This window comes from Bubalus kerabau, chromosome 3 (assembly GCF_029407905.1).
Source record: "Bubalus kerabau isolate K-KA32 ecotype Philippines breed swamp buffalo chromosome 3, PCC_UOA_SB_1v2, whole genome shotgun sequence".
Taxonomy (NCBI): domain Eukaryota; kingdom Metazoa; phylum Chordata; class Mammalia; order Artiodactyla; family Bovidae; genus Bubalus; species Bubalus kerabau.
Genome location: NC_073626.1, coordinates 23,424,382 through 23,452,229, shown reverse-complemented (window position 1 = coordinate 23,452,229; position 27,848 = coordinate 23,424,382). Strand labels below are relative to the sequence as shown.

The following is a 27,848-nucleotide window of genomic DNA, read 5'->3' as shown; positions in this document are numbered from 1 at the left end:
CAGGTGGATTCTTTATCAACTGAGCCACCAGGGAAGCCCAGATTCATGGGAGTGAGCATTATTTCCTCAACCAGCTAGCAAGCACCATCTGGGCAAAATCACCACCCTATATTTCTCTGGTATTCACCACAGTGCCAAGCAGAGCAGTGGGCATATGGAAGGCCTTCAGTAAATGCTTGTAAAACTGAATAAAGTATTGCCTATAAGAAAATGAGTACGGATTGGATTTTTAATAATGACTGAATATTTGTCCCCGAGACATGGTTTCTGATGGTCTCAGCTCATCTCATTTTTTTTGTTCTGTGTGTCTCTGACTCTTCTGTACTTTGCCATCATATCTGCTCTATAGTGGCCTGGTTGTCTTTATGTCTGTGATGGGTGTGGAGTCTCTTCCTCCACTCCTTTGAATCTTGGTGCAGGAGGTCACTGACAGTCCAAGAAGATCCTTCTCTCTCCCAGCAAAGGTGCCCAATGTGCAATGGATATTATCCTCTGTACAGATCTGTCTGGCTCTCTAATAAAACCATTTATGGAGACACTATTTTGTGTGAGACATTGAACTTGGCTATTTAACAAGTCTATAAATCCTCAACAAACCCAAAGAAATACTCTATTATTATGCAAATTTTATGGATAAATAGATTAAGGCTCAGAGTGATGATATAGTTCTCCTGTTATCACACAGGTAATCACTTGGAAAAATTATGATCTTGAATTACAGACATTATAATCTATTCTCTTAACCACTCCTGGAGTGGGTAGCTATTTCCTTCTCCAGGTGATCTTCCCAACCCAGGAATGGAACCCAGGTCTTCTGCATTTCAGATGGATTCTTTATCAGCTGAGCCCCCAGGGAAGTCCGATTCTCATAAGAACTTACCTTTATTGAAACTTTTTTCATTGCTCTCACTTCTTAAGGGCTTTTCTTTCTACCTGGTGATAGATTTACTTAGGTATAATTATGTGTGCTAAGTACTAAGGAGCAGGACCACTCAGAATAAATGCCTTACCTTAGAATGTACAAATGTCAAATAACTTCAAGGATCATTACTCTGGTTGGAAATTTTATTACCTTCATTGGTGAGGATGACAATTTGTAACATTTTCCCAATTGTCAACTTGCTCTGCTTGTAGAGTTAATCCTCCATCCTAAATATTTCCTGTTTCTTAGGAGAAGGCAGAATAGTGTTTGTGTGCTTGTGCTTGCGTGGGTTGCTGAAGTTGGAGGAGGCGTTTGATTCCAGTAGTTCTTTAAGGTAACACTTTCTTCTTGACAAGCTGCCCTCTCCCAAGAACCACGCCTCTTCTCCCTTTGATCTTCGGTGATTTGGGGCTGACTGGGAATGGGGGTCATCATCAGCGATCCTTTGTCAAATCCCTGCTGGCCCCATTTTCTGGATGGTTCTCTTTAGGGCAGCCTTGACATCAGTGTTCCGGAGGCTGTAGATGATGGGATTGAGGATGGGGGTGACTACAGCATAGAAGAGGGAGACAAGAGGGTCACTGGTGGGATCATAGCTGGCCTTAGGCCGGATGTAGATAAAGATGGCGGTGCCATAGAAAAGGGACACCACCACCAGGTGGGAGGAGCAGGTGGAGAAGGCTTTGAGGCGGCCAGCAGCAGATGGGATCCAGAAGATAGTAGCCAGGATATGCCCATAGGAACCCAGGATGAGGCCAAAGGGACAGAGGATGAGGAGAGCAGCGGCCAGGATAATCTGCAGTTCATTGAGAGAGGTGTTCCCGCATACCAGCTGCAGGACAGCCTGGATCTCACAGAGGAAGTGTGGGATGGCCTTGGGGCCACAGAAGGGCAAGGAGAAGACAAAGGAGGTGTGGCCCAGGCCCACCAGTGCCCCACAGGCCCACGCTGACCCAGCTAGACACAGGCACGTCTGTTGGCTCAGCAGCAGTGGGTAGCGAAGGGGTTGGCATATGGCGGCGTAGCGGTCATAGGCCATGGCTGCCAGGAGGCAACACTCTGTGGCACCAAAAAGGAGAAAGAAGAACATCTGGAGAGCACAACCAGAGCGAGGGATGCGGCGCTGACCGGTGAGGAGGTGGTGAAGCAGCAGGGGGACCGTGACAGACGTGTAGCCAATCTCCAGGGTTGAGAGGTTTCGAAGGAAGAAGTACATGGGGGTTCGGAGGGCAGCGTCAGCAGAGACCAGCACCACGATGAGGAGGTTGCCAGCCACGGTGAGCAGGTAGACGGTGAGAAAGAAGGAGAAGAGTAAGCCCTGGAGGTCGGCCAGGCGGGAGAAACCGACAAGAATGAATTCGGTCACCACCGAGGTGTTTGTAGGCATCCTGCTCAAATCCCTTCTGATGAAGGACGAAAGAAATGGCAAGGGAAAGTTGCAATTATGGAATCGTGAGGTGGGCAAAGATGGCGTCTTGTTGGGACTTCTCTGTCGGTGAGGTGGTTAAGACTGCTCCTTCCAGTGCAGGGAATGAGGGTTCCACGCTTGGTAAGGGAACTAAGGTCTCACGTGACACAGGGTCTGGCCAACAATTAAAAAGAAATAAACCCTGTTTCAAAATTTGAAATTTTAAAAAAGATGACCTCTTCTTGTATCTGAGCAAAGCATTGGAACTTCTGTCTTTTAGACTTTCATGGCCTTTGAGGCAGCACAGCCTTGAGTCCATATTAGACTCTTGCTGGCTCTTGGAACCCTGGGTGAATAGTGCGGCTCTGTGCCTAATTCCCTCACCTGACTTCTCCCTGGTGGTGCCCGCCTTTCATAACAACACACTGAATTCTGTTTTCGGTTACTCCAGGGATGAGGGCTGGATCATTCTAGCCTCCTTTTTACTCTTTTCTCCCTTGCTCATCCTTCCCACAGTGCTGGGGACAGAATTTTCCCTCCCAGCAGATATTTCCCTCCTCAAAGTTAGATGTGTTCCATGTTCAGGGAGGGCATGAAAAATCCCATTTTAGTCGGAATTTTCTCTGTGTTTTTTCCTTTTTGAGTCCTTCTATATTTGTCTTTTACTTTCCTTCTTTCACATGTTTCCTTTTTCCATGCCTCTCAATTTGTCTCCCCTCTCACATAATTTTCACATAGTTCCCCACCTGCCCCCCCTCCCCGACTTCAACTCTTTCTTCAGTTACCAGATCCACTCAACCTCTCTCTATTTTTTTTCCTGTCAGTTTCCTATCTAATGGCGATGAGATAAATTTCATGGTTTTCAAAGGGGAGAGAAGAAATTAGAAAGATTCTCTCTCCTATAGGCAGTTAAACTGTTAATTATCCAAAGGAGTGAGAATCGCTCTAGTTTTTATAAAGATACTCAGGAAGGAGATGACAAGGTCCTTCCTGGTTGCTTATTTTTGCATTTTACAGCCCTCAAACCTCATCTCTATTTATCTTAATATGTATGCAAAAACCCAAACCACATGTGTAAACTTCACAGATCCACACACTAACATATTACATTTCTAAACACAAGCACAGAAAAATAGCCCAATATCCTCAGATGCTAGAGTCAGCTAAGGTCACAAATAAATCATGTATTTTATATACACACAAATATCACTACAAATAACAATGAATGTGAAAATACATTTAACCTAGAAATATAAATACAGCCAGATACATAATAGAAGCACACATCTAAATTCTTTGCAAACGTAAAACCATATTCAAGAACATCTATTAAAAATACAAGCTCACACACTGGTGTCCTTTTGCTGTTCGAGAGTCCTTGGTTCATTCCACCTTAGTGGCTCTTTCAGTGTTTTTCAGGAGATGCTATCAGAATTCTTTCTTTTTATTTGAAGAAACAGCCAGTGATAAAGGCAGATGGTCTTTGATGACTTGCTTATTTTCTCCTTTCTCTATGCAGTGGATCCCTCCCGAGGAAGGTACTGTTCAATTTGGTGTCTCTTTCATGTCTCTGAGGACTTGAGTCTCCAAGCATATTTGACTTTCCAAAGGGAAGTGCTCTTCACACAACCAATTAATGTGTTATTTTAAAGTCTGTTTCTTAGGTTGCAGAAATTGTAGGGTGACCTGTTAAAAGCATATCAGAGAAAATGTCCAGGGCTATTGTTTTTCTTAGCTCTCCCATAATATCAAAAAACTAACCCAATTAAAAAATGGGCAGATGAATTGAAGAGACATTTTTTCCAAAGAGGAAATGCAGATGGCCATCAAGCACATGAAAAGATGCTTAATATTGCTAATTATCAGGGAAATGGAAACCTGAAACACAATGACCTATCACCTCACATCTATTGGAATGGCTGTAATCAAAAAGAATACAAACAGCAAATGTTGGTGAGGATATGGAGAAAGAGAACCCTTGTACACTGAGGTGAGAATGTAACTGGTGCAGCCACTATGGAAAACAGTACAGAGGTTTCTCAAAAAACTACAAATAGAACTATGACCCAGCAGTTCCACTCCTGGGTATGTATCCAAACCAAACTAAACCAAACTGAATCAAAACACTAAAAAGATACATGCATCCATGATCATAGCATTATTTACAATTGTCAAGAAATGGAGGAAACCTAAGTGTCCATCAACAGATAAATGGATATAGGAGATGTAGTACACACACACACACACACACACACACACACAGAGGAATATTACTCAGCCAAAAAAGGGATGAAATAATGCCATTTGCAGCAACATGGATGGACCCTAGAGATTATCATACTAAGTAAGCCAGACAAAGACAAACATTATATAATATTGCTTATATGTGGAATTCAAAAAATGATACAAATGAACATCTATGCAAAACAGAAATACACCCACAGACATAGAAAACAGACTTATGGCTACCAAAGGGGAAAGGAGGGGAGGGAAAATTAGGAGTTTGCTATTAACATATATACACTATTGTATGTAAAATAGATAACCTACAAATAATCTATTGTATAGCACAAGGAACTGTACTCACTATTTTGTAATAACCTTTAAGGGAAAAGAATCTGAAAAAGAGTATATATATATATATATATGAATCATTTTACTGTGCACCTGAAACTAACATAACATTTTAAATCAATTAAACTTCAATAAAAAAGAAAATAACAGGCAAAGTTTATTTGGGGTACCATAACAAAGTATCACAGATGGGATGGATTAAATAAAGAGATTCATTATCTCACAGTTCTGGAGTCTGGAGATCCAAGTGTTGGCAAGGTTAGTTTCTTGAGTCTACTCTCATTGCTTATAGAAGGCTGTCTTCTCCTATGTATTAAGACACTGGTTTTCCCTCTGTGTATCTGTGTCCTGGTTGCCTTTTCTTAAAAGGATATTAGTAGTCATATTGGATTAGGCCCCATTCCAGGTATCTCATTTATCCTTAATCATCTCTTTAAAGATGCTGTCTCCAGATACAGCCTCATTCTGAGGTATTGGTCATTAGGGTTTCAACATATGAATTTTTCTGGGGGTGAGAGAGGTGGTCACACACAGTCCAGCGCATAATAGCACTACAAGGAAAGAAAACTACATGCCAATCTAATCTAATAAACCAGCACTTGTTCACTGCTTTCAGTTCAGTCACTCAGCCGTGTCTGACTCTTTGAGACCCCATGGACTGCAGCACGCCAGGCTTCCCCGTCCATCACCAACTCCTGAAGCGTACTCAAACTCATGTCCATCGTGTCAGTGATGCCATCCAACCATCTCATCCTCTGTTGTCCCCTTTTCCTCCCACCTTCAATCTTTCCCAGAATTAGGGTCTTTTCCAATGAGTTGGTTCTTCACATCAGGTGGCCAAAGTATTGGAGTTTCAGCTTCAACATCAGTACTTCCAATGAATATTCAGGACTGATTTCCTTTACGATGGACTGGTTGGATCACTTTGCAGTCCAAGGGACTCTCAAGAGTCTTCTCCAACACCACAGTTCAAAAGCATCAATTCTTTGGCTTTGCATCATTTCTTCATTCACTGCTTTGCATGTTATTAAGTCTACTGAACATCAGAACTTCTCTCTGAGAGAACTAAAAAGGACTTTGATGTTCTTTGGTTACCTGCCTGATAGCAAGTGGGGGAACTGGATGTCCAACCCAGATGTAAAGACTACAAACCACGTGTGATTTCCCAGCACTTATATGAACATGAGAGTATTCACTCCTCTGGAGAAGCTGAGCAATGGAAGGAACAGGCAAAAATGGACATGCTGGGTGGCAGGAGGGGCAACTGTTTCACTTAAAATGTGCCACAGACAACTCCCCAGAGCAAATATATAGACTTAATGACTGGACTTCCCTGGTCATACAGTGGGTGGGAGTCTGCCTACCAATGCAGGGACATTTGTTCAATCCCTGTTCTGGGAAGATTCCTCATGCTTGGGGCAACTAAAGTGGGTGTGGCAGAACTACTGAGCCTGAGCTCTAGAGCCTGCGAGCAACTACTGAGCCCATGCACTGCAACCACTGAAGCTCCTGCGCCTAGAGCCTGTGCTCCAGAACAAGAGAAGCCACTGCCATGAGAAGCCAGTGCCCTGGCAAGAGCAAGCCCTACTTGTTGCAACTAGAGAAAGGCTGCACAAAGCAATGAAAACAGTGCAACTAAAAATTTAAAAAAAAAAAGCTAAGCGTAATGATTAAAAAAGTTACCTTGCACAGGTAAAATTCAATGACTAGGAGTTATTTTCTGCTGGATATCCCACCAGCTTTGCTTTCTCTGCTTCTCCTGTGGCTCCATCACTTTGTCTCCCCACTTGAGTGGTAGACCTTTTTCATCTGGGACAACAAGATTTTCAGAGCTTCCTTGACATCCTTGTTATGGAGTGTATAGATGAGAGGATTGAGAAGGGGAGTGATGACTGAGTAGAAAATAGCCACAATCTTGTTGATACTTGACTCATACTTAACCGCGGGGCAGACATACATGAATATGAGAGTGCCAAAGTAGATGGTGACCACGGAAAGATGCGCTGTGCATGTGGAAAAGGCCTTGCGCCGAGCAGCAGTTGAGGCCATGGCTAGAATTGTGGCCAGGATGTGGGCATAGGAAGCCATGGTAAAGACCAGGGCCCCTAGGATAATGACAGTGCTAAAAGCATAGCCCACGGCTTGGATGGCGTATGTGTCTGTGCAAGAAAGGCGAAAAATCTGGTCAGCGTCACAGAAGAAGTGGTTGATCTGGTTGGGGGTGCAGAAGGAGATCTGTGTAAGGAGGAATGAAGGGAACATGGGGCAGAGGAATCCCACACACCAGCACATGCCAGCCAGGGTACCACACGTTTGAGGGCTGAGCAGAAGTGGGTAGTGGAGTGGTCGGCAGATGGCTGCATAGCGGTCATAGGCCATGGTAGTGAGAAAGAAGAGTTCTGTGGCAGCCAAAGAGAAGAAGAAGTAGTACTGGGTGATGCAGCTGGGAACTGAGATGACCCCTTGGGAACTGAGAAAGTTGGCCAGCATTTTGGGCATGGTGACTGTGGTGTACCAGAGCTCTACCAAGGAGAGGTTGCAGATAAAGAAGTACATGGGAGTGTGGAGGTGTCCGTCCAGGGCCACAATGAGCACAATGAGCCCATTGCCCACCAGGGATAAGAGGTAGACCAGGAGAAAGAGGGAGAAGAAGAGCAGCTGCAGATGTGGAGAGTTGGAAAATCTCATGAAGATAAATTGAGTGACCAAGGTGTGGTTGGCTCTTTCCATTCAGCCTGGTGGGTCAACTGGGCATGGAGAAGACATATGAAGATCTTGAGATGTCTTAAGTTACATGGTTTCCTCTCCAGCTTTATTCCACCATCTGGACTCCACACACTCCCAGTATTCCTTTTAATTCACTCTTTGACTGCCTCAGAGCTTCTCCAAAGCAGAGAGAACTCTACTTCTTCAAAAGTAGGGTTGCTAAATATTCAAGACGCTCTCTCTTTCTCCTCATTGAAATAGGTCCTAAAATGCCACATTTCACAGGAATTCTCTTTAGAATGATTAGAGGAGAGGACTCAGCTGTGGCTCTAACTAGAGTGAACATGGAGCCACGCTGTCCCTAAGCATAGGTTGAATTGCATATTATTGTAGATATCAACTTTTTTGGACGTCAGACCAGGAAGTTTATATTATTTAACTTAATATTTCCAAGGATTGGTTAGTGTGTATCCTTGAACTCTCTGATCCCAAGAATCTTTAACCTTCAGGCTTGCAGAAGATATGGGATTTTACGGATCTTCTATCTTCCTGCTCTGGACAGTAGCTCTGTCTTTTGCCATCAGATCTCAGAAGGTGGGGAGTAGTGAGTGTGTTTCCCTTTGTACAGATTCCAGCACAAGACTGGATAGAGGCCCTTCATGGAGACTCTGATTCTGAGAATCAAAGGCAGAGTAGGAGAGCTCTTCTTGCTCAGTGGAGGGTAAGGAGTGGAATATAGTTTAATGTGAAGAGTAAATGTAGGCTTGGATTCCCAGATGGGAATTTGAGGATGGGTTAAGATCCTTGAAAGGAAACAACTATTGTAGATATGTGCTTAAATCCAAACTAATCACAAAAGCAAGGCTCAGAGGATACTCAGGTTTGCATAGCTGAAGTTCATTGGAATGGATGAAGGTGATAGCATTGACATTATTGAGACATGAGTTTTACATATTTCCCACATCTTGCAGGTTTCTTCATTTGAAGTGCTCTAAAAATGGAAATATCAAATATGTTCAACATCAGGAGTAAGATTAATTATGCTATACATTAAAATACATGAAATAAATAAAATACATGAGAAATTGTTTTGACACAATGTAAAGGTATGATGCAAAATCTAATATTCAATATGATCTGGTATAGATGCCCAAGATACCAGATTACCAGTGACTTCTTAAATGTAAATTTTTGTCACCACTTTATAATAAATACAATTTCAATATCAAGAGGGACATTTTATTTTGCTATTAAAATATTTATTTTATTTTGATGTCAGAAATAAATTAAGTTAGTTGATAAAGATCCTTCAGGCTGCAAACAAGTCCTGGCATAGCTGAATAAATAAACAAATATTAAAAAAAATGCATTGAGTTAGTTAAGAAAAACTAGAAAAAATTTACAAGTATTAAACAGAAATTAAGAATCATCTGAATATTTTCCACTCAGTGTGAGAAACATTATTTATATTGGAATATTAACTTTTGAAATATTTTATTTTCATTTATGTATTTATACACACATATACACACACACATGCAAAGACAAATGCACACTTGAAACCATAAAAAGAAATTTCTGAACTGTTCATCCTTTACCTTCCATTCTTCCACTGCCATCCTGATTCAGGCTTAGTACCATGTCCTTTGTTCATGATGCTACCACCCATCAGCTTTCCCATGCTGCAAATATGGATTAATGTTCAATGACTCCCTTTTTCCCTTCTCTCTTTCTCTGCCCCCATGTCAATATTTACTAAAGTGCTTTGTGATATATCTGTTTATGTCTATCTTTCTACTATTAAACTTCAGCTCCTTGAAGTTGGGAGCTCTACATTATTCACGGTTTTGTTCTCAAAACCTAGGATACAGCATGGGAGACAGAGCAGTAAAAACTAAGTGTCAGGTGGAGGAATCAATAGATACACCATCAAAGATGCTTGCTAATTGTTACCCAGATTCTTTCTCTTCCAAAGTGTCCAGAATTCCCTGCCAGATGGATTTTCCTGTACACAGTTTTCATTCCATCAATCTTTTGCCTATGGCACAGTGATTCCTATAATACATTATATCAGGTTCCAATTCCTTTGCTTGGTATTCTTTTGCAGACCCTGCAAAATGTGTTCTATACCACCTGTCTAAGAAAGTGTGGTTTTAAGTTTGCCGGTGGGATTTTTCCTATTTCCCAGAGCTCATTCTGAATACATACTTTCTGTGTCTGTTTTCTCCCAGTAAGAACTGCTGAGAGATTTATGTCAGAAGAAAGAACTCTTCCTCTCCTCTCCACTCTTTCCAGCCCCAAATTTTTACTTATCTATGAATACCATTGAGCTTCTGACTTCAAGGAGCTCATGTCTAATAGTAGAAATCTAGATATAAACAGATGTTTCATGAAGTATTTTGGTAAGTGTTATAAACATGAGCTAGTCAAAGGACCTTAAGGAAACCACCGCAGTTGAAGGATCTGACTTTTTAGAAGCAGAGAAAGGTTTCACAGAGAAGGTCAAATTCAACATCAGTCTTTATGAATACAAAGGAGTTTTTAGGTATCAAAGAGCAAATGCACGGAGGCATGAACTGAACACTGAGCAGTTCCCTAGGGCTTTGCTTAAGGTGGAGCTTCCCTAGTGGCTCAGACTGTAAAGTGTCTGCCCGCAATGCAGGAGACCCAGGTTTGATCCCATGGAGAAGGAAAATGGCAACCCACTCCAGAACTCTTGCCTGGGAAATTCCATGGACTGAGGAGCCTGATAGGCTACAGTCCATGGGTTGCAAAGAGTCGGATACAACTGAGCGACTTCACTTTCACTTTGCTCAAGGTGAGGGCTGGAAGGAAGGGGTGGGTCATTTTTGTGGAGAAGGCAGGGCTTGCTTGCATGGACAGGCTATCTTCATCTCTGACCTTCCAACAGTCTTCTTCCCTAAGTCAACTCCCTTCTTTCCCTGAAGGAAAAGTGAGACCTGCAGAGAAAAGACACTGACTTCTGATTTCTTCACTGGTTGCTCACCCACCAGCAGATACTGATGGGGCTAGGGGAGGAGCTTTGGGAGAGGTGATGCGGTGAGACCTCTGGGCAGAGAAGAAACAGAACTTGCTTCCTTGAATTATTGATTTCCCAGTGGAATGAAGATGAATCCATGTGTAGGTACAGGCTCCAGAGTCAGGGTTATAGAGAGCTGATGCATTTGGGCCCATACTGGATCATCGGGCAAAGAGTTTGGGGCATCAGGAATTTCGTATGAGGCTCTCAGTTGGGAGTCAACTGGCAAGATGAAACTGTGTGGATGGCCAAGGCTTAAGGGAGCTGCTCGACTTCTGTTTAAATTAACTTTGGCTTGAGCCAAAGTTCCAACCAAGAAGAGGATGCAACCTTACCAGCATATTGATCCTCTTCTTCCTTATCTGCCCCACCAGGAAAAGTAGATATTGGGGGAGAGTGGGGGTCATGTGAACAGACCGGGCTCTCTCCCTTTTACTGCTAGCAGAGCTAGTAGAGCAGATCTAGGACTGGCTGTTCACTGGGGTTATTAAAAAGGAACATTGATATGAAACTGTGATTGGAACAAAAACTAACAGGGATTTGTGTGCAAAGTTTCACCCTAATAGAAGCAAAGGAAAAGTGAATGTCTTAATAGCCAGAGAACACTTTGAAACATAAACATGACTGACAAATTAGGGAATCTGACTCAGGGTCATTAGGCAGTTGGTGACCCAGTGGAAAGGGAGGCAGTAAGCAGAGCACAGTGTATGGCAGTAACCATAAAAATACAACTGCTGTACAGTTGCAGTCCATACATTGAGTCTTCTTAGTATACTATATACATATATCAGCAACCACTGATGCACATTTAACATTTAGAGAATCTAAAGGTTGGGGGCCATTTTAGGCAGCTTTCCTTGTTTTGCCCCAAACCCTAGATACCTTTCTGCCTCAGTGCCTTTGCTCATGCTTGGCATCCTCCCCTGTGTTTTGTAAAACAGCAACCATTCTTTTTGATTCATTTATGAAGTCTCAGTCAAATGTTCTAGTCCAGGGACTAGTGAAATAATCCTGAATTCTTACTGTTCAGAGAGCTATACAGTTCAGAAGAATGGCAACTGGACCTGGAAATTCTGATGCGGTAAACTTCACCTATAATAAGTGTTCCGCAGCCCAGAGAGGAAGGGGCTTGGAACAATCTCATCTCTTTTCATCCATGCTGGATTCTGAACAACAGAACTGATGGCAGCATATTTATATTTTATCTTTGTACCCTGGAACCAGTGTTCACAATACTATTGTTTTTCCCTGTATAAATCTATGATATTCCTTACTGTATTTTATTTTCCAGAATGGGAATGAGTGATAATGTATAGGGGGAGTAAAACAGACTCTATGCTTCCATAAACTTAGTGGTCAAATAAGTAGTGGTCCCCTTCCTCCCACCACCAAGAGGCTGTGCTTGTAGTTGCTGGTATCACAATATTTTTGCCTAGAATTTGGGCCAGGAATTAAGAAATGGCATCTATCATCTCTCATTTGGTCATCTTAAAGAATTCATTTAATTTTTTGAGTCAGGGTTTCTTCTGAAACTTTGGACAAATTGTCTCTAATCCTAACTATAAAGACTCTTGAAAAATGTCAAACCAATATAAATATTTTCCTTTTCTTACCCTAATTTATTATTTAATTTCAAAAACAGGCAAACATAAAATTTTATTGAAAATAAAATTTCAAATATTATTGAGTTAGAGCCATTGACTGTGTCACTGCCCTTTGTGAAGTTATGGACAAAGTTGAGTCAGAGGGATATATATGAAAATGGTCAGTCTTTAAAAATATCAGGTAGAGGTCAAACAGCAAATTGGTGTTCAGCTGTCTCTGAGAAGCTGAGTATGATTCAGAAATGAACAACTCTGGGTGCTCTGCCTTCTCCATCTCTCTCCCTACTTCAGCAGCTGATAAAGAATACTTTTCTCTCATCCATCACTCTGGACATTTATTCTCTGTTTCTAAAGAGAGGGAGAAATACTCTACACTGTTCTGCTATTCAGTGAAGCTCCAGGTTACTTTTGGAGTGTCCTATCCCGGCTATTTTGAATTTAGGTTTTCCTCCCTTCCTTCCCCTACCCCTTTTCTTTCTTTTTAAAATAGGGATGCATGCCAAGTCACTTATTCTATGGACTGTAGCCCTCCAGGCTCTTCTGTCCATGGGATTCTCCAGGCAAGAATATTGGAGTGGGTTGCCATGTCCTCCTCCAGGGGGTCTTCCCCATCCAGGGATCGAATTTGAGTCTCCTGAAGCTTCTGCATTGCAGGCAGATTCTGTCAGCCACTGCGGAAGCCTTTAAAATAGGGATAATGCAACTGAATTCTGACTAAGAGAGAAGATCTGGCTCACTATCATTAATTACACTCTAACTTTCCATTCCTAATACTTTTTACATGACCAAAGACACTGACCCTCATTATCTTGGGCATCAGGGCAGGAGAAGATAGCACTCACCAATGATGGGAAAGAGGACCGGAAAGATGCATCAGTTGGTTCTGTGGGACAAAGAGGTAGGGTGCAGCCTCTGTCTTAGGAAAAATAGTAACAAAGTCCAATTGAGAGATGTGGTGTTGGAGAGGAGCTCCCCGTGTCCTCTTCTCCCAGCTCCCTTTTCAGAAGCATGTCTTCCTTAGGGGGTCAGGGTCTCTGGAAAACCACAGAATCTTTAGAAGCATGTATAGTTTATTTTCCAGATTTGAGCCTCCATGCTCTGAGGTGACTGCCCTGTGAAGGGAAGTGTTGTTGGTGTGTCTCTTTTCCTCAGGGGAACTGTACTCCCTGAGACCCACACACCCTAAGGTGACTCACAGAGATGATTGGTATCAGGAGCCCAGCGGTCACACTGTTCCCTTAGAGTCAGAAAGCCCTGCCAGTGCAGACAATTCCCTGTAGAAGGACCACATCTGCCTCTCCGTGTATGGAGCAGGCTGATGGGGACCAGGTTTCCTCTTCTGCTGTCTGGAATGTTAGCTCTGAGGCTGTTGGTTCCAGAATTTCTTGATGTCATATTGTTCGATCTAGAGCCACTGAAGAAGATCACTCCCCACACAGAGTCCTGTACAGTCAGTAATGACAGTTAGTAATAAGAGTGTGTCCAATGCCCACCTCTTTTTGTTAAGGTTATAATTTTTTTATGTTTGTTTGTTTATTTGGGCTTCCCTGGTGGCTCAACTAAAGAACCTTTCTGCAATGCAGGATTTACAGGTTTGAGCTCTGGGTCAGGAAGATCCCCTGGAGAAGGCAACCCACTCCAGTATTCTTGACTGGGAAATCTCATGGACAGAGGAGCCTGGTGAGCCACAGTCTATGGGGCCTCAAAGAGTCAGACACAACTGAGAGACCAAACAACAGCAATGATATATTTATTTGGCTGCACCAGGTCTTAGTTGCAGCATGTGGGGTCTTGTTCCCTGACCAGGAATAGATCCAGGACACTCTGCACTGGGAGCGTGGAGTCTTAATCATTGGATCACCAAGGAAGTCCCCAGTGCCCACTTCTTATGCTTTTTTTGAACACAAACATTTCTTTTCAGGCTTTAGGGAAGACCTTTCTCTGTGGGAGTAAAGAGAGTTAAAGAAGGGAAAGGTAACAGCAACTTGCCTGAATTCACTAATGAGGGCTTGAGGAAATTCTCCCAAGTACAGTTTGTGATGGGACAGGAAAAGTCCCATCAAGTTTGAATAATCATTACAATTAATATGCTGTTTTTTTCATTCTATAACGTTTTCAATTCATTGCTGCATTAAGGTCAACATTTTTGGTATTGGAAAATCCCCCAAAGCTTGTCTGATGCCTTGTCCTCCTCCTCATTTCCCTTGTGTGTTTTTTCTTTTCTTATTGTGTTCTAAGAAGTAAGCATATAGCAGAGACAGCAATGAACGGGCCAGGGTTTTGATCTTGGTTGTTGAAGGCAATAAATAGAAAATAAATTTAAAGAGCAATTTGTATGGTAATTGGCAAACACATAAAAAATTTAAACATGCTAAAGTTTTTATATGGGAAAAAACAAAAAATGTATGAAAATGAAAATCATGTCTATCACCCCAAATCCCCAGTAGCAAGAATTAGTAGTTTTGATGCTAACCAGGTTCTTGGCCTTCCACAGTCAATAGAAACTGACTACAGACCGGACAAGAAATTCAGGCAAGGCTTTATTGGGGCTCCTGTGCCAACTGCAGGAGGGAGAGAAAGCAAGTAACATGTTACCTTGCTTGTTCCAGTGGAGGGGCGAGCTCATTCCCTACAAGGGTGAAGGTAGGAGTGTTTTCCCAATAGTCATGTACGGATGTGAGAGTTGGTCCATAAGGAAGGTTGAGCACCGAAGAACTGAGGCTTTCAAATAGTGTTGCTGGAGAAACTCTTGAGAGTCCCTTGTACTGCCAGGAGATCAAACCAGTCAATCCTAAAGGAAATTAGCCCTGATTATTCATTGGAAGGACTGTTGCTGAAGCTGAAGCTCCAGTACTTTGGCCACCTGATGCAAAGAGCTGACTCATTGGAAAAGATCCTGATGCTGGGAAAGATTGAAGGCAAAAGAAGAAGGAGCAGCAGAGGATGAGATGGTTAGGTCTCATCTAATCATCTTAGTTAGTTGATGCTAATTAACTAATAGATCAACTCAATGGACATGAATTTGAGAAAACTTTAGAAGATAGTGTAGGACAGAGGAGCCTGGTGTGCTACAGTGCATGGGGCCACAAAGAGATGGACACTATGTAGTGACTGACAACAAGGAGTGTGTCCAGGGCTTGGGTTGGAGGTGTGGCTTAGGTGGTTTGCCCACCCTTTTGTGGTGTTGAGTGCAGGAGGGCATGCGCAGTATCCTGTTTTTGCTCCCAATACCTAATTTTTGCTTCCAGCTCTTCAGAAATGGCAGTTGGGACTTTTGTACCTTTTGGTCTAGAATTTGCCCCAACTGCACATGCACACAGTTATTTTTAGTCCCATATAGTTTTTTTATATTTTGTAGCTGGAAGAGAGGTGTGTCCAGGTATAAGCTTTGCAGTATTGCAGCAAAGGATCCCAGGTCTCAGCGTTGTCTCAGTTTCTTGATTATGTCCACAGAAACAGATGTGAGTGGTTTATTTTACTTTTTTATACAAATGAGAATGGAACACACTAAGCATACTATTTTGTACTTGATTTTTTTCTGTTTAACAAATATCGTAGAGCTCTTTGGCACCATTGGAAATAATCATAGGATATTAGGGCTTCCCAGGTGATGCAATGGTAAAGAATCTGCCTGCTGAGACATTATGTTTGCAAATGTTTTTATAAGTAAAGGGAAAAGTATGTAAAGACAGATGCCAATATTTAAACAATGGTTTCCTCAAGGTAGGTGGAGTGTTCAGGGGGAAGAAAGAGAGACTATTCATTTTCTGTAGAGATTGCTATTTTATTTGAATTGTTATAGTTAGGGTGCACCATATCTATGATTTAAGCCCTTGAATTAAACACAAAGTAGTGGTATTTACTGTTGGTTGTAGATAGTGGACCTTAAAGTAGTTCAGAGAAAGGGGCTTTCTCTGTTGGTCTGTTAGGAAACAAATGGGAATGAAGTAAGGGTTTGACTCAGATGGATGACAGTGAAGTGACTGAACACACTGCTGGGGATGAGAAGTCAATAGATCAGCCTGGTGTCTGTGGAGAATTCACAGAAGGGAACAATGGGAGAGGAGCTTTCAGGTAGGCATTTGGGCATGGAGGACACTGAAGGGCCTTTTAGTCATGTAGATGTTACTTTGTAATAATATGCCAGCTTCCTTCCCCTTAAATCAGCCCAACATTGGCAAGGCTTTGAAAATCCACATGAAATACTCCTCAGGGCTGTTTCAATTGAAATACTTTTCTGGGATGGTGAAAGGTCTGAAAGCTGGGTGTGGGATGGAAGGGTTGAGAGCAGTCTTCTGGGAGGACCACTCTTGGGCATGGTGGTTTAGGGATGGTGTAGAGAACTTAGGAGAGTTTTGTGATAAATTCTGGGGAAAGAGCCTGGGAATGGGGGATGGGATGGTTAGTAGAGTGCATTAGCCCCCATGTAGATGGAAAGAAGGGTTCCCATATAACCCTTGGTTTCTGCTCTACTTTTGGTCAAGCCAACAGTTCAGGAGCCTCCTCTGGAGAAAGACAGGAATCTCAGGGGGCTGATATTTCCTTTTCATTTAAGGTTGTTCTCCAGTCAGTTTGTAATTGGTTCTCAGGGGCCCCTCTCCTCTTGGCAATTGTCAGCCCTCTTTTGTGATAAAGGGAAGGACCTACAATGGAAAAGCCAAAGGAATTGGGAAACTAGAAAAGGAGATGGAGACTGGAAGACAGAATGACTCTGGGGAGTGGAGGGTGAAAAGTGTGACATTTCTAATCAATATCTTGCATTATTTCAGGTTGAGTTCAAGGAAGGAGTTGAAATTGGGAAACTTCAATAATCTGAACTCTTCGGAAGATCTTAGCACATATTCTTCTTTTCGCAATTTTTATCTTTAGAAGGGCTATTGCAGGTGAGTTTCCTATTTTTGTATAATTATTCACAGCTTAGTTCACAGACTTTTTATAAAAAGGTAAAGAATTGGTATTTATGGAGTTGTTTCCTCTGATCAGTAACACATTTCGTTTAACCCAGAGAGTCAAAAGGTCAGTTTTTCAAAGTCATTTGAAGAAATCACACAGTCTTCCTCTGGAATCCTAGTGTTGCAATGTCTTCCACTAAAACCTTCCCATTTGTCTATAATCCTCTCATCCTTCTATCTTCTCTTTTCCTTCTTCTTTCTCCCCACTTCCCCAACCCCTTAAAAAATAGAGTGGGAATGTGGTGATCTGAAAAGCCAGGATTATGCTATGACTTGAAAATAGTTTTCATGTGGGTGAATTTTTTTAAAACTTAATTTTATTATTATTATTTTTCCCACACAGCATATGGGATCTTAGTTCTCCAGCCAGGGATTCAACCTGTGTCCCCAGTGTCCACTGTCCTCCAAACAGTGGAAGCTTGGAGTCTTAATCACTGGACCACTAGGGAAGATCCTGACTGAACTTTTAAAACACTCCCAAGAACAGTCTTATTGTGGAGTTGACAAGCATATTTTTCATACCTTCTGCTAGCAGATTCTGTGACACACACACACACACAAACACACACACATGCATGAACAAATATCTGCATTTTTGCTGTACAATTTCCCTCTGCTTTCAATCATTTGATGTATTCTCATTTTTAATAAACACACACACATCCCTTTGGATAGCTATATGAGATCTTCCTTGCAGGTACTCAGGGGCATTTTCAGCTCTTCACTCAATTATACATCCTTGCTTTCCATTATGTCTCTCCTGCCTAGAATGCTATTCTCACTCTCCTATCCTTTGCCTGGCTGACACTTGTTCTTCAAGACTTTTTACCTACAATTACTTCCTCAGGGAGCCTCTCTGACCTTGATTCTCACACTCTCTCAGTTCCTAGTCTGAGTTGGTTTTCTCTCTATTCACACAGCACCTATACTTTCATCAATCATATTATTTATTACATTTGTATTATAAAATCTTGTATGAAATTAGAATTTAAAGAACATTATTTTTAAGGGAGAGGGCAATCTAGAGACTATAAGGTTATAATTGTGCTAAGATAAAGAGGTTGTAAGACTAATGAAGAGAGAATGCATAGGAATTTTCCAAGTAACAATTGATAAGGTGCTTGAGGAATGAAGAAACAGTGTTAAGATAAAGATGACTGCAATATAGTAAGCTTGGGTATCAGGCAGAATTTCCAAACCATTCACAGTGAAGCTGGTTGTGATCAAGGAAGTTAAAACAGTTTTTTGTTTTTTTTTTTCTTTTTCCTAAACAAGCTGATTGCAAGCTGTGATAGGACACAAAGCAGGCATTTGAAGGACATTACACTGTTGCTCACGAGGAAGGCTCTATGGCTGGTTACAGAGATTGGGAAGGTAGAATTTAGTAAATCATAAAAACATTGGTGGTGGTTTAGTCGCTAAATCGTATTCGACTCTTATGACCCCATGGATTGTAGCCTGAGAGGTTTCTCTGTCCATGGAATTCTCCAGACAAGTATACTGGAGTGGGTTGCCATTTCCTTCTCTAATAAAAATATTAGATTGCACTAATAGGTTAAGGTCTCTGAAGAATGGAAATTGTGAGTTTGAATCATTGATCAAACTTCTTGAGTCTTGAATATGTGCACAATTAAGGAATACAGCAGAGGACAGGAGTTGGAAAAGCAACTAAAAGGGGGACAGACTAGGAAGTGTGTAAATGATTCTTGTTTTTGAGACTCACCTTTATCTTTTTCATTTCAGCTCTACTTATCTCGGGCTTGGTGTAGAAGATGCAAAGATGCACTAGAATCTGTCACTTAATCACTGCAGAAACTTGGATGATCTTCATGGAAATGGTCTCCATAGGAAACCAAACTATTACTGAATTTGTCCTTCTTGGTTTCTATGTCAGAGCTGAGCTGCATCTCCTTCTCTTTATTGTGTTCACTGTCATCTATGTTTCCATCATCCTAGGGAACCTGCTAATCATTGTGGCGGTGGTTAGCTCTCAGAGGCTCCACACACCCATGTATTTCTTCCTGGCTAATCTGTCCTTCCTGGAGATCCTCTATACTTCCTCAGTGGTGCCCAAAATGTTGGAGGGCTTCTTGCAGGAGGCAGCCATCTCTGTAGCTGGTTGCTTGCTCCAGTTCTTTATCTTTGGTTCTTTAGCCACTGCTGAGTGCTTCCTCCTGGCTGTCATGGCATATGATCGCTACCTGGCCATCTGCTACCCGCTCTGCTACCCTCTCCTGATGGGACCCAGATGGTGTTTGGGGCTGGTGGTCATAGCATGGCTCTCTGGCTTTATGGTAGGTGTAGTGATTATAGCCCTCATGGCCCAACTGAGATTCTGTGGCCACAACCACATTGACCACTTTTACTGTGACTTCATGCCTTTGATAAGCCTGGCCTGCTCAGATCCCAGTGTAGCCCAGATGACAACATTCATTCTCTCTGTGGTCTGCCTCACTGTTCCCTTTGGACTGATTCTGACATCTTATGGCTGGATCGTGGTGGCTGTGCTGAGAGTTCCTGCTGGGGTCAGCAGAAGGAAGGCTTTCTCCACGTGCTCCTCCCACCTAGCTGTAGTGTCCACATACTATGGTACTCTCATGGTCTTATACATCGCACCCTCTGCTGTCCACTCCCAGCTCCTCACTAAGGTCTTTGCCCTGCTCTACACTGTGATCACCCCTTTCTTCAATCCTGTGATTTATACCCTGAGGAATAAGGAAGTTCAGCAGGCACTGTGGATGCTTCTGTATGTTAAGCAAGCTGAAACGAATGAAGGAGGATGGTGGTAAAGATGTTAATTGGACTTTGGGATTGGTTGGGTAGAAATAACTTTGTCCTGTTTTGACATTTCTCTCTGTGAAAAGTTTTATAGTTACTGTACTCATACTAAAAATGAATATTGAATAATTTTAAAGTGCTTTAAATTTTTTACTTTAATATTTTATAATTTCTTTACCAAATAGGCTTTGAATATTTCCTATAGGAAACAAATATATGAAAACAGCAATGCAAAACAAACCTAGAGATAAGTTGAATCATGGAAGTTTGTAATGTGGTTTTTCATTGATGACTATGTCTTGAATCGCTTTTTATTTTAACCAATATGTATGTATTTATTCTTCAGAGATTCTCAGCATAGCTAAACATGATTTAGGTGATCTCTGTTTGTGAAAGCTCATAGTCATTTTTAATTTTCTCACCATGCAAATATAGTTCACATTTAGATTTTCCTACAATAAATTCTTAAGAGTTGAATTGTCAGGTTAAAGGGAAAGCATATTAAAAAATTAAAGCTGAATGCATTTAATTGTTTAACTACTTTATTGTAGAAAATTTCAAATACACACAAAAGTAGATAGAACACTATAATGAATTCCATACAGCCATCATCTAGCATCAATATCAACATTTGCGGATCCTATCTCTACTGCCTATAGCTCCTTTTTTTCTGGAACATTGTAGAGCAAATTTCAGATGTGTAAGTATTGTGTTATGTGAGTAGTGTAGCGATGTTTTCCATGTGCAAATACATTTGATCCTTGAACAACATGGATTTGAACTGCACAGTTTCACTTAAAGGCTGACATTTTTTTTTTAGTAGTTAATACAGAAGTACGGGATTTATTGATGGTTGAATCCATAGATAGGGAACCTCATATGTACAGGGAACCATGTGTACAGAGAGCCAACTCAAAGTTATAGGTGGATTTTCAATTTCTCAGTGGGTTGTCACCCCGACCTTGGTATTGTTCAAGGATCAAGTGTACTCAGTATGTTTTATCGATGAAGGCATTTAAAGAAAAAAACATGCCAACCCCGATGTTATGATATTTAAAAATACTTCCCCAATGGCATCTAATACCCAGACTATGTTCAAATTTCTCCACTTATCTTTAAGTAAATTCTTAAAATTTGGATGTAAACAAGGTTCACACTGTATCTTGTTGTGTTTTTAAGTCCTTTATTTCATAGCGGTCCTTCTCCTCTCTTTTTTTTTTTCAAACTTTTGACTTTTGGGGAAATTAAGCTCACTGTAGAATGGTTTATATTTTACATTAGACTTTCTGCTGACTTATGGTTTTGTTTGGTGTCTACCCCTATATCTTGTATTTTATATAAACTTGTTTTATGTCAGTCTCAGTCTATTGATAGTGTCGTGATGCCATCAGCTAAGAGTGCCTGAGGCTCTCTTGGGCTCTCCCTACAGACATTTCTCTGACCAAGGCTAATGCTGTGGCTGGGCTGACCCTTGTGGTTCCTATTATGATTGCAGGATGCATCTCAGCAGCAATCATTATGGAAATTTGAAAAAAATAAGGTTTATTACTTATAGGTCCTAGAGGTTACATGAACACCTGGGGCCACACAAAGAGAGTTTAGGGAGAGAGAGCATGGATCTGGGACTCTGCCATTATTGGGATCAAGGGTGGGATGTCTAGGGTGTCATGGGTTCACTCTTTATCAATGAAAATAAAACACAAGAGGAGAAATTAAAGCATGGGAGGGAAAAGCAGGGTCACTCAAGTGCTCAGTTAATGGAGGCCATCCAAGGTTTTCTAAAAGGGGAATTCATGGGTGGGGTGGCCCAGCTCTTTATTTAAATGTGTAGTTGACTATATGTTTATTTGAGGTAAATGTGTTTGAAATAAATGCCTGTCAATCAAAAGCTTAATGTTAGGCACTTGCATTACAATAAAAAAGGTAATTATCAGGCACTTAACACTACAAACTAATATTAAGATAGAAGCTTAATTGGATCTGGAAGAAGAAGATTGGTTTTTGTTCTAGGAGATGTTTCAAGTCAGGGAGGATCATCTTGAAATAGATGATTATCTTGAATCAAGGGGGCTTGATTTTATGCTTTGGTAGTATGCATTTGTGGAAAGACTAAGGTGTCACTCTCTTGTGTGACATGACTCAGACTCCAAATTCTCTCTTCCTGTTGGACATGGGTTTCCCAGGTGGCTTAGTGCTAAAGTGCCGGGAGCCAGCATGGGAGTCCCCACCCCATGACAAGGCCATGTGGGAGAGTTCTGGTGGGCAACGTGAGCCAGAACTCGAGGGGTGCCCCTCCGGGCCTGCCTGAGCATCTACCCCAAAACCAAAATCTGTCTGTTTTACTATTTCACGACTTTCACCAACTCTTCTGACATTTAGAGGGGCTATCCCTGACCACCTTTCTCTGTAAGAAAATCAACTTGAAACTCTAGTTAATAAGTCTCCTGGAAATAATAGGAATGTTTCAATTCAAACCTCTCTGATGACTTTCTAGCTTGCCTGACAGGTTTGTTCAGATTCACAGCCTCCCAACCACGAGAGGCACAGGAAGCTTAAGATATTCTAACAATGCAGAGCTTCTCAGAGAGTTAAAGTTGTTAAATAGAACTAGTAGAGGATTTCTTTGTTGAGCTAATGCTTGCTGCCAAGTTTCCATATCCCTTACCTACTGTGTCCCTGGGAGTGTATTGATTAATATAGTTGGTGTATAGAAATGTAAGTAGTAGCTTTAATGTTTGTAACCTTAGACCCTTGAGTTAATTCTTTTCTTGTTATCAGATCAGATCAGTCGCTCAGTCGTGTCCAACTCATTGAGGACCCCATGAATTGCAGCACGCCAGACCTTCCTGTCCATCACCAACTCCCGGAGTTCACTCAGACTCACGTCCATCAAGTCAGTGATGTCATCCAGCCATCTCATCCTCTGTCGTCCCCTTCTCCTCTTGCCCCCAATCCCTCCCAACCTCAAAGTCTTTTCCAGTGAGTCAACTCTTCGCATGAGGTGGCCAAAGTACTGGAGTTTCAGCTTTTGCATTATTCCTTCCAAAGAAATCCCAGGGCTGATCTCCTTCAGAATGGACTGGTTGGATCTCCTTGCAGTCCAAGGGACTCTCAAGAGTCTTCTCCAACACCACAGTTCAAAAGCATCAATTCTTTGGTGCTCAGCCTTCTTCACAGTCTAACTCTCACATCCATACATGACCACAGGAAAAACCATAGCCTTGACTAGACGAACCTTTGTTGGCAAAGTAATGTCTCTGCTTTTGAATATGCTATCTACGTTGGTCATAACTTTCCTTCCAAGGAGTAAGCGTCTTTTAATTACATGGTTGCAATCACCATCTGCAGTGATTTTCGAGCCCCCCCAAAATAAAGTCTGACACTGTTTCCACTGTTTCCCCATCTATTTCCCATGAAGTGATGGGACCGGATGCCATGATCTTCATTTTCTGAATGTTGAGCTTTAAGCCAACTTTTTCACTCTCCTCTTTCACTTTCATCAAGAGGCTTTTGAGTTCCTCTTCACTTTCTGCCATAAGGGTGGTGTCATCTGCATATCTAAGGTCATTGATATTTCTCCCAGCAATCTTGATTCCAGCTTGTGTTTCTTCCAGTCCAGTGTTTCTCATGATGTACTCTGCATATAAGTTAAATAAACAGGGTGACAATATACAGCCTTGACATACTCCTTTTCCTATTTGGAACCAGTCTGTTGTTCCATGTCCAATTCTAACTGTTGCTTCCTGACCTGCATACAAATTTCTCAGGAGGCAGATCAGGTGGTCTGGTATTCCCATCTCTTTCAGAATTTTCCACAGTTTATTGTGATCCACACAGGCAAAGGCTTTGGCATAGTCAATAAAGTAGAAATAGATGTTTTTCTGGAACTCTCTTGCTTTTTCCATGATCCAGTGGATGCTGGCAATTTGATCTTTGGTTCCTCTGCCTTTTCTAAAACCAGCTTGAACATCAGGAAGTTCACAGTTCACATATTGCTGAAGCCTGGCTTGGAGAATTTTGAGCATTACTTTACTAGCATGTGAGATGAGTGCAATTGTGCGGTAGTTTGAGCATTCTTTGGCATTGTCTTTCTTTGGGATTGGAATGAAAACTGCCCTTTTCCAGTCCTGTGGCCACTGCTGAGTTTTCCAAATGTGCTGGCATATTGAGTGCAGCACTTTCACAGCATCATCTTTCAGGATTTGGAATAGCTCAACTGGAATTCCATCACCTCCACTAGCTTTGTTCATAGTGATGCTTTCTAAGTCCCACTTGACTTCACATTCTAGGATGTCTGGCTCTAGGTCAGTGATCACATCATTGTGATTAACTGGGTTGTAAAGATCTTTTTTGTACAGTTCTTCTGTGTATCTTGCCATCTTTTCTTAATATCTTCTGCTTCTGTTAGGCCCATACCATTTCTGTCTTTTATCGAACCCATCTTTGCATGAAATATTCCTTTGGTATCTCTGATTTTCTTGAAGAGATCTCTAGTCTTTCCCGTTCTGTTGTTTTCCTCTATTTCTTTGCATTGATCGCTGAAGAAGGCTTTCTCATGTCTTCTTGCTATTCTTTGGAACTCTGCATTCAGATGTTTAAATCTTTCCTTTTCTCCTTTGCTTTTCACTTCTCTTCTTTTCACAGCTATTTGTAAGGCCTCCCCAGACAGCCATTTTGCTTTTTTGCATTTCTTTTCCATGGGGATGGTCTTGATCCCTGTCTCCTGTACAATGTAATAAACCTCATTCCATAGTTCATCAGGCACTCTATCTATCAGATCTAGGCCCTTAAATCTATTTCTCACTTCCACTGTATAATCATAAGGGATTTGATTTAGGTCATACCTGAATGGTCTAGTGGTTTCCCCTACTTTCTTCAATTTAAGTCTGAATTTGGTAATAAGGAGTTCATTGTCTGAGCCACAGTCAGCTCCTGGTCTTGTTTTTGCTGACTGTATAGAGCTTCTCCATCTTTGGCTGCAAAGAATATAATCAATCTGATTTCAGTGTTGACCATCTGGTGATATCCATGTGTAGAGTCTTCTCTTGTGTTGTTGAAAGAGGGTGTTTATTATGACCGGTGCATTTTCTTGGCAAAACTCTATTAGACTTTGCCCTGCTTCATTCCGTATTCCAAGGCCAAATTTGCCTGTTACTCCAGGTGTTTCTTGACTTCCTACTTTTGCATTCTAGCCCCCTATAATGAAAAGGACATCTTTTTTGGGTGTTAGTTCTAAAAGGTCTTGTAGGTCTTCATAGAACCGTTCAACTTCAGCTTCTTCAGCATTACTGGTTGGGGCATAGACTTGGATTACTGTGATATTGAATGGCTTGCCTTGGAAACGAACAGAGATCATTCTGTCATTTTTGAGATTGCATCCAAGTACTGCATTTTGGACTGTTTTGTTGACCATGATGGCTACTCCATTTCTTCTGAGGGATTCCTGCCCACAGTAGTAGATATAATGAATGGTCATCTGAGTTAAATTCACCCATTCCAGTCCATTTCAGTTTGCTGATTCCTAGAATGTCGACATTCACTCTTGCCATCTCTTGTTTGACCACTTCCAATTTGCCTTGATTCACGGACCTGACATTCCAGGTTCCTATGCAATATTGCTCTTTACAGCGTCGGAACTTGCTTCTATCACCAGTCACATCCACAGCTGGGTATTCTTTTTGCTTTGGCTCCATCCTTTCATTCTTTCTGGAGCTATTTCTCCACTGATCTCCAGTAGCATATTGGGCACCTACTGACCTGGGGAGTTTCTCTTTCAGTATCCTATCATTTTGCCTTTTCATACTGTTTCTTGTTATAGCCCACCACTTTTGCCCTATAGGTATGCAACTTTATCTAATGTTTTGGGAGGGTGACGCGTGACTTTAGAATAATCACCTTTAGAAAAAAATAAGTTTTCGGAGGAAAAGGGTCATAAAATGTTAACAGGCCTCCTGGCCAGAAGATGATGTAAATCACCTAAAACTTTTGCATATGATAAGTTTGCAGGAAGAAAGCCTGGCTTTGATAATGATCAAGGACTGCTGACCTTACATGACTCTACCCCTTCCCCCTTTATCCTGTATGCACAACTTAAGGTATAAAAACTACTTTGGAAATAGAGTGCGGGCCTTGCTTACCGAAGCTTGGTCTCCCCATGTCGTTCTTTTTCTTTCCTTTTCCTATTCAGGTTGATCTCCATGGAGCGCAGGGGCTCTCTGTGTTCACTTTCCTGCCTGGGCTTCTAAGACCCACTCAAGAAGGTGCCTAAGGTGGGGCACCTTCCGCGATTCGAGAGGGTGCCTGTGGCCTACGTGAACAGAGCAAGTCCCGTGCCGGGGCTTTATTAGCTTTCTGCGTAAACCAAGGAATATCAGCCTCTTCTCTCTCCTCTATTTTCTTAACTGCAGAATTCTTTCCTTATCTCTTTATCTATTCTTTCGCCGACGCCGTCCTCCCGAGGGAATCCCTGGATCCAACCGGGGCTGGACCCTGGTACTAAAGAATCGGCCTGTCAAGAAGGAGAGTGGGGTTCAATACCCTGGAGAAGGAAATGGCAACCCACTTCAGTATTCTTGCCTGGGAAATCCCATGGACAGAGGAACCTGGCGGGCTACAGTCCATGAGGACGACTTAGTGCCTAAATGACAACAACAACAAGCTTTTTAATACTGGAAAGTCCCCCAAAGCTTATTTGATGCCTTCTCCTCCTCCTTGCTTTCCATGTGTTTCTTCTTTTCTTATTGTGTCTCCTTTGCTGTCTCGCATATAGGGTCATCGTTTCCATCTTTCTAAATTCCATTTATATGTGTTAATATACTGTATTGGTGCTTTTCTTTCTGACTTGCTTCATTCTGTATAATAGGCTCCAGTTTCATCCACCTCATTATAACTGACTCAAATGCGTTCTTTTTAATAACTGAGTAATATTCCATTGTGTATATGTACCACAGCTTTCTTATCCATTCATCTGCTGATGGACATCTAGGTTGCTTCCAGGTCCTAGCTATTGTAAACTGTGCTGCGATGAACATTGGGGTACATATGTCTCTTTCAATTCTGGTTTCTTCAGTGTGTATGCCCAACTGTGGGATTGCTGGGTTGTATGGTAGTTCTATTTCCAGTTTTGTAAGGAATCTCCACAGTGTTCTCCATAGTGGTTGTACTAATTTGCATTCCCACCAACAGTGTAAGAGGGTTCCCTTTTCTCCGCACCCTCTCCAGCATTTATTGTTTGTAGACTTTTTCATAGCAGCCATTCTGACTGGCATGATGGTACCTCATTGTGGTTTTGATTTGCATTTTTCTGATAATGAGTGATGTTGAGCATTTTTTCATGTGTTTGTTAGCCATTTGTATGTCTTTGGAGAAATGTCTGTTTAGTTCTTTGGCCAATTTTTTTTTGATTGGGTTGTTTATTTTTCTGGTATTGAGTTGTATGAGCTGCTTGTATATTTTTGAGATTAATTCTTTGTCAGTTGCTTCATTTGCTATTATTTTCAAGGTTGTCTTTTCACCTTGCTTATTGTTTCCTTTGTTGTGCAAAAGCTTTTAAGTTTAATTAGATCCCATTTGTTTATTTCCATTACACTGGGGGGGGGGGTGTAGATCATAAAGGATCTTGCTATGATTTATGTCAGAGACTGTTTTGCCTATATTTTCCTCTAGGAGTTTTATAATTTCTGGTCTTAAATTTAGATCTTTAATCCATTTTTAATTTATTTTTGTGTATGGTGTTAGAAAGTGTTCTAGTTTCATTCTTTTACAAGTCGTTGACCAGTTTTCCCAGCACCACTTGTTAAAGAGATTGTCTTTTCTCCATTATATATTTTTGCCTCCTTTGTCAAAGATAAGGTGTCCATAGGTG

At 41.6% G+C, this 27,848-nt stretch overlaps 3 protein-coding genes across 3 annotated transcripts; 1 reads left to right on the top strand and 2 right to left on the bottom strand.

The window, feature by feature from the left end:
* Positions 1-1,370: 1,370 nt before the first annotated feature.
* On the bottom strand, positions 1,371-2,309 carry LOC129647526 (olfactory receptor 10C1). Its single transcript, XM_055574600.1, has one exon. The coding sequence runs from the start codon at positions 2,307-2,309 to the stop codon at positions 1,371-1,373; it is 939 nt and encodes a 312-aa protein (XP_055430575.1).
* Positions 2,310-6,674: 4,365 nt separating this feature from the next.
* LOC129647186 (olfactory receptor 6N2-like) lies at positions 6,675-7,634 on the bottom strand. The gene has a single exon (XM_055574385.1). The coding sequence runs from the start codon at positions 7,632-7,634 to the stop codon at positions 6,675-6,677; it is 960 nt and encodes a 319-aa protein (XP_055430360.1).
* Positions 7,635-19,035: 11,401 nt separating this feature from the next.
* Positions 19,036-19,995, top strand: LOC129647185 (olfactory receptor 11A1-like). The gene has a single exon (XM_055574383.1). The coding sequence runs from the start codon at positions 19,036-19,038 to the stop codon at positions 19,993-19,995; it is 960 nt and encodes a 319-aa protein (XP_055430358.1).
* The last annotated feature ends 7,853 nt before the right edge of the window (positions 19,996-27,848 follow it).

What these genes read in the sequence shown, in the direction of transcription:
- LOC129647185 (XM_055574383.1), top strand. Translation starts at nt 19,036, where the DNA reads ATGGAAATGGTCTCCATAGGAAACCAAACTATTACTGAATTTGTCCTT.
- LOC129647526 (XM_055574600.1), bottom strand. Translation starts at nt 2,309, where the DNA reads ATGCCTACAAACACCTCGGTGGTGACCGAATTCATTCTTGTCGGTTTC.
- LOC129647186 (XM_055574385.1), bottom strand. Translation starts at nt 7,634, where the DNA reads ATGGAAAGAGCCAACCACACCTTGGTCACTCAATTTATCTTCATGAGA.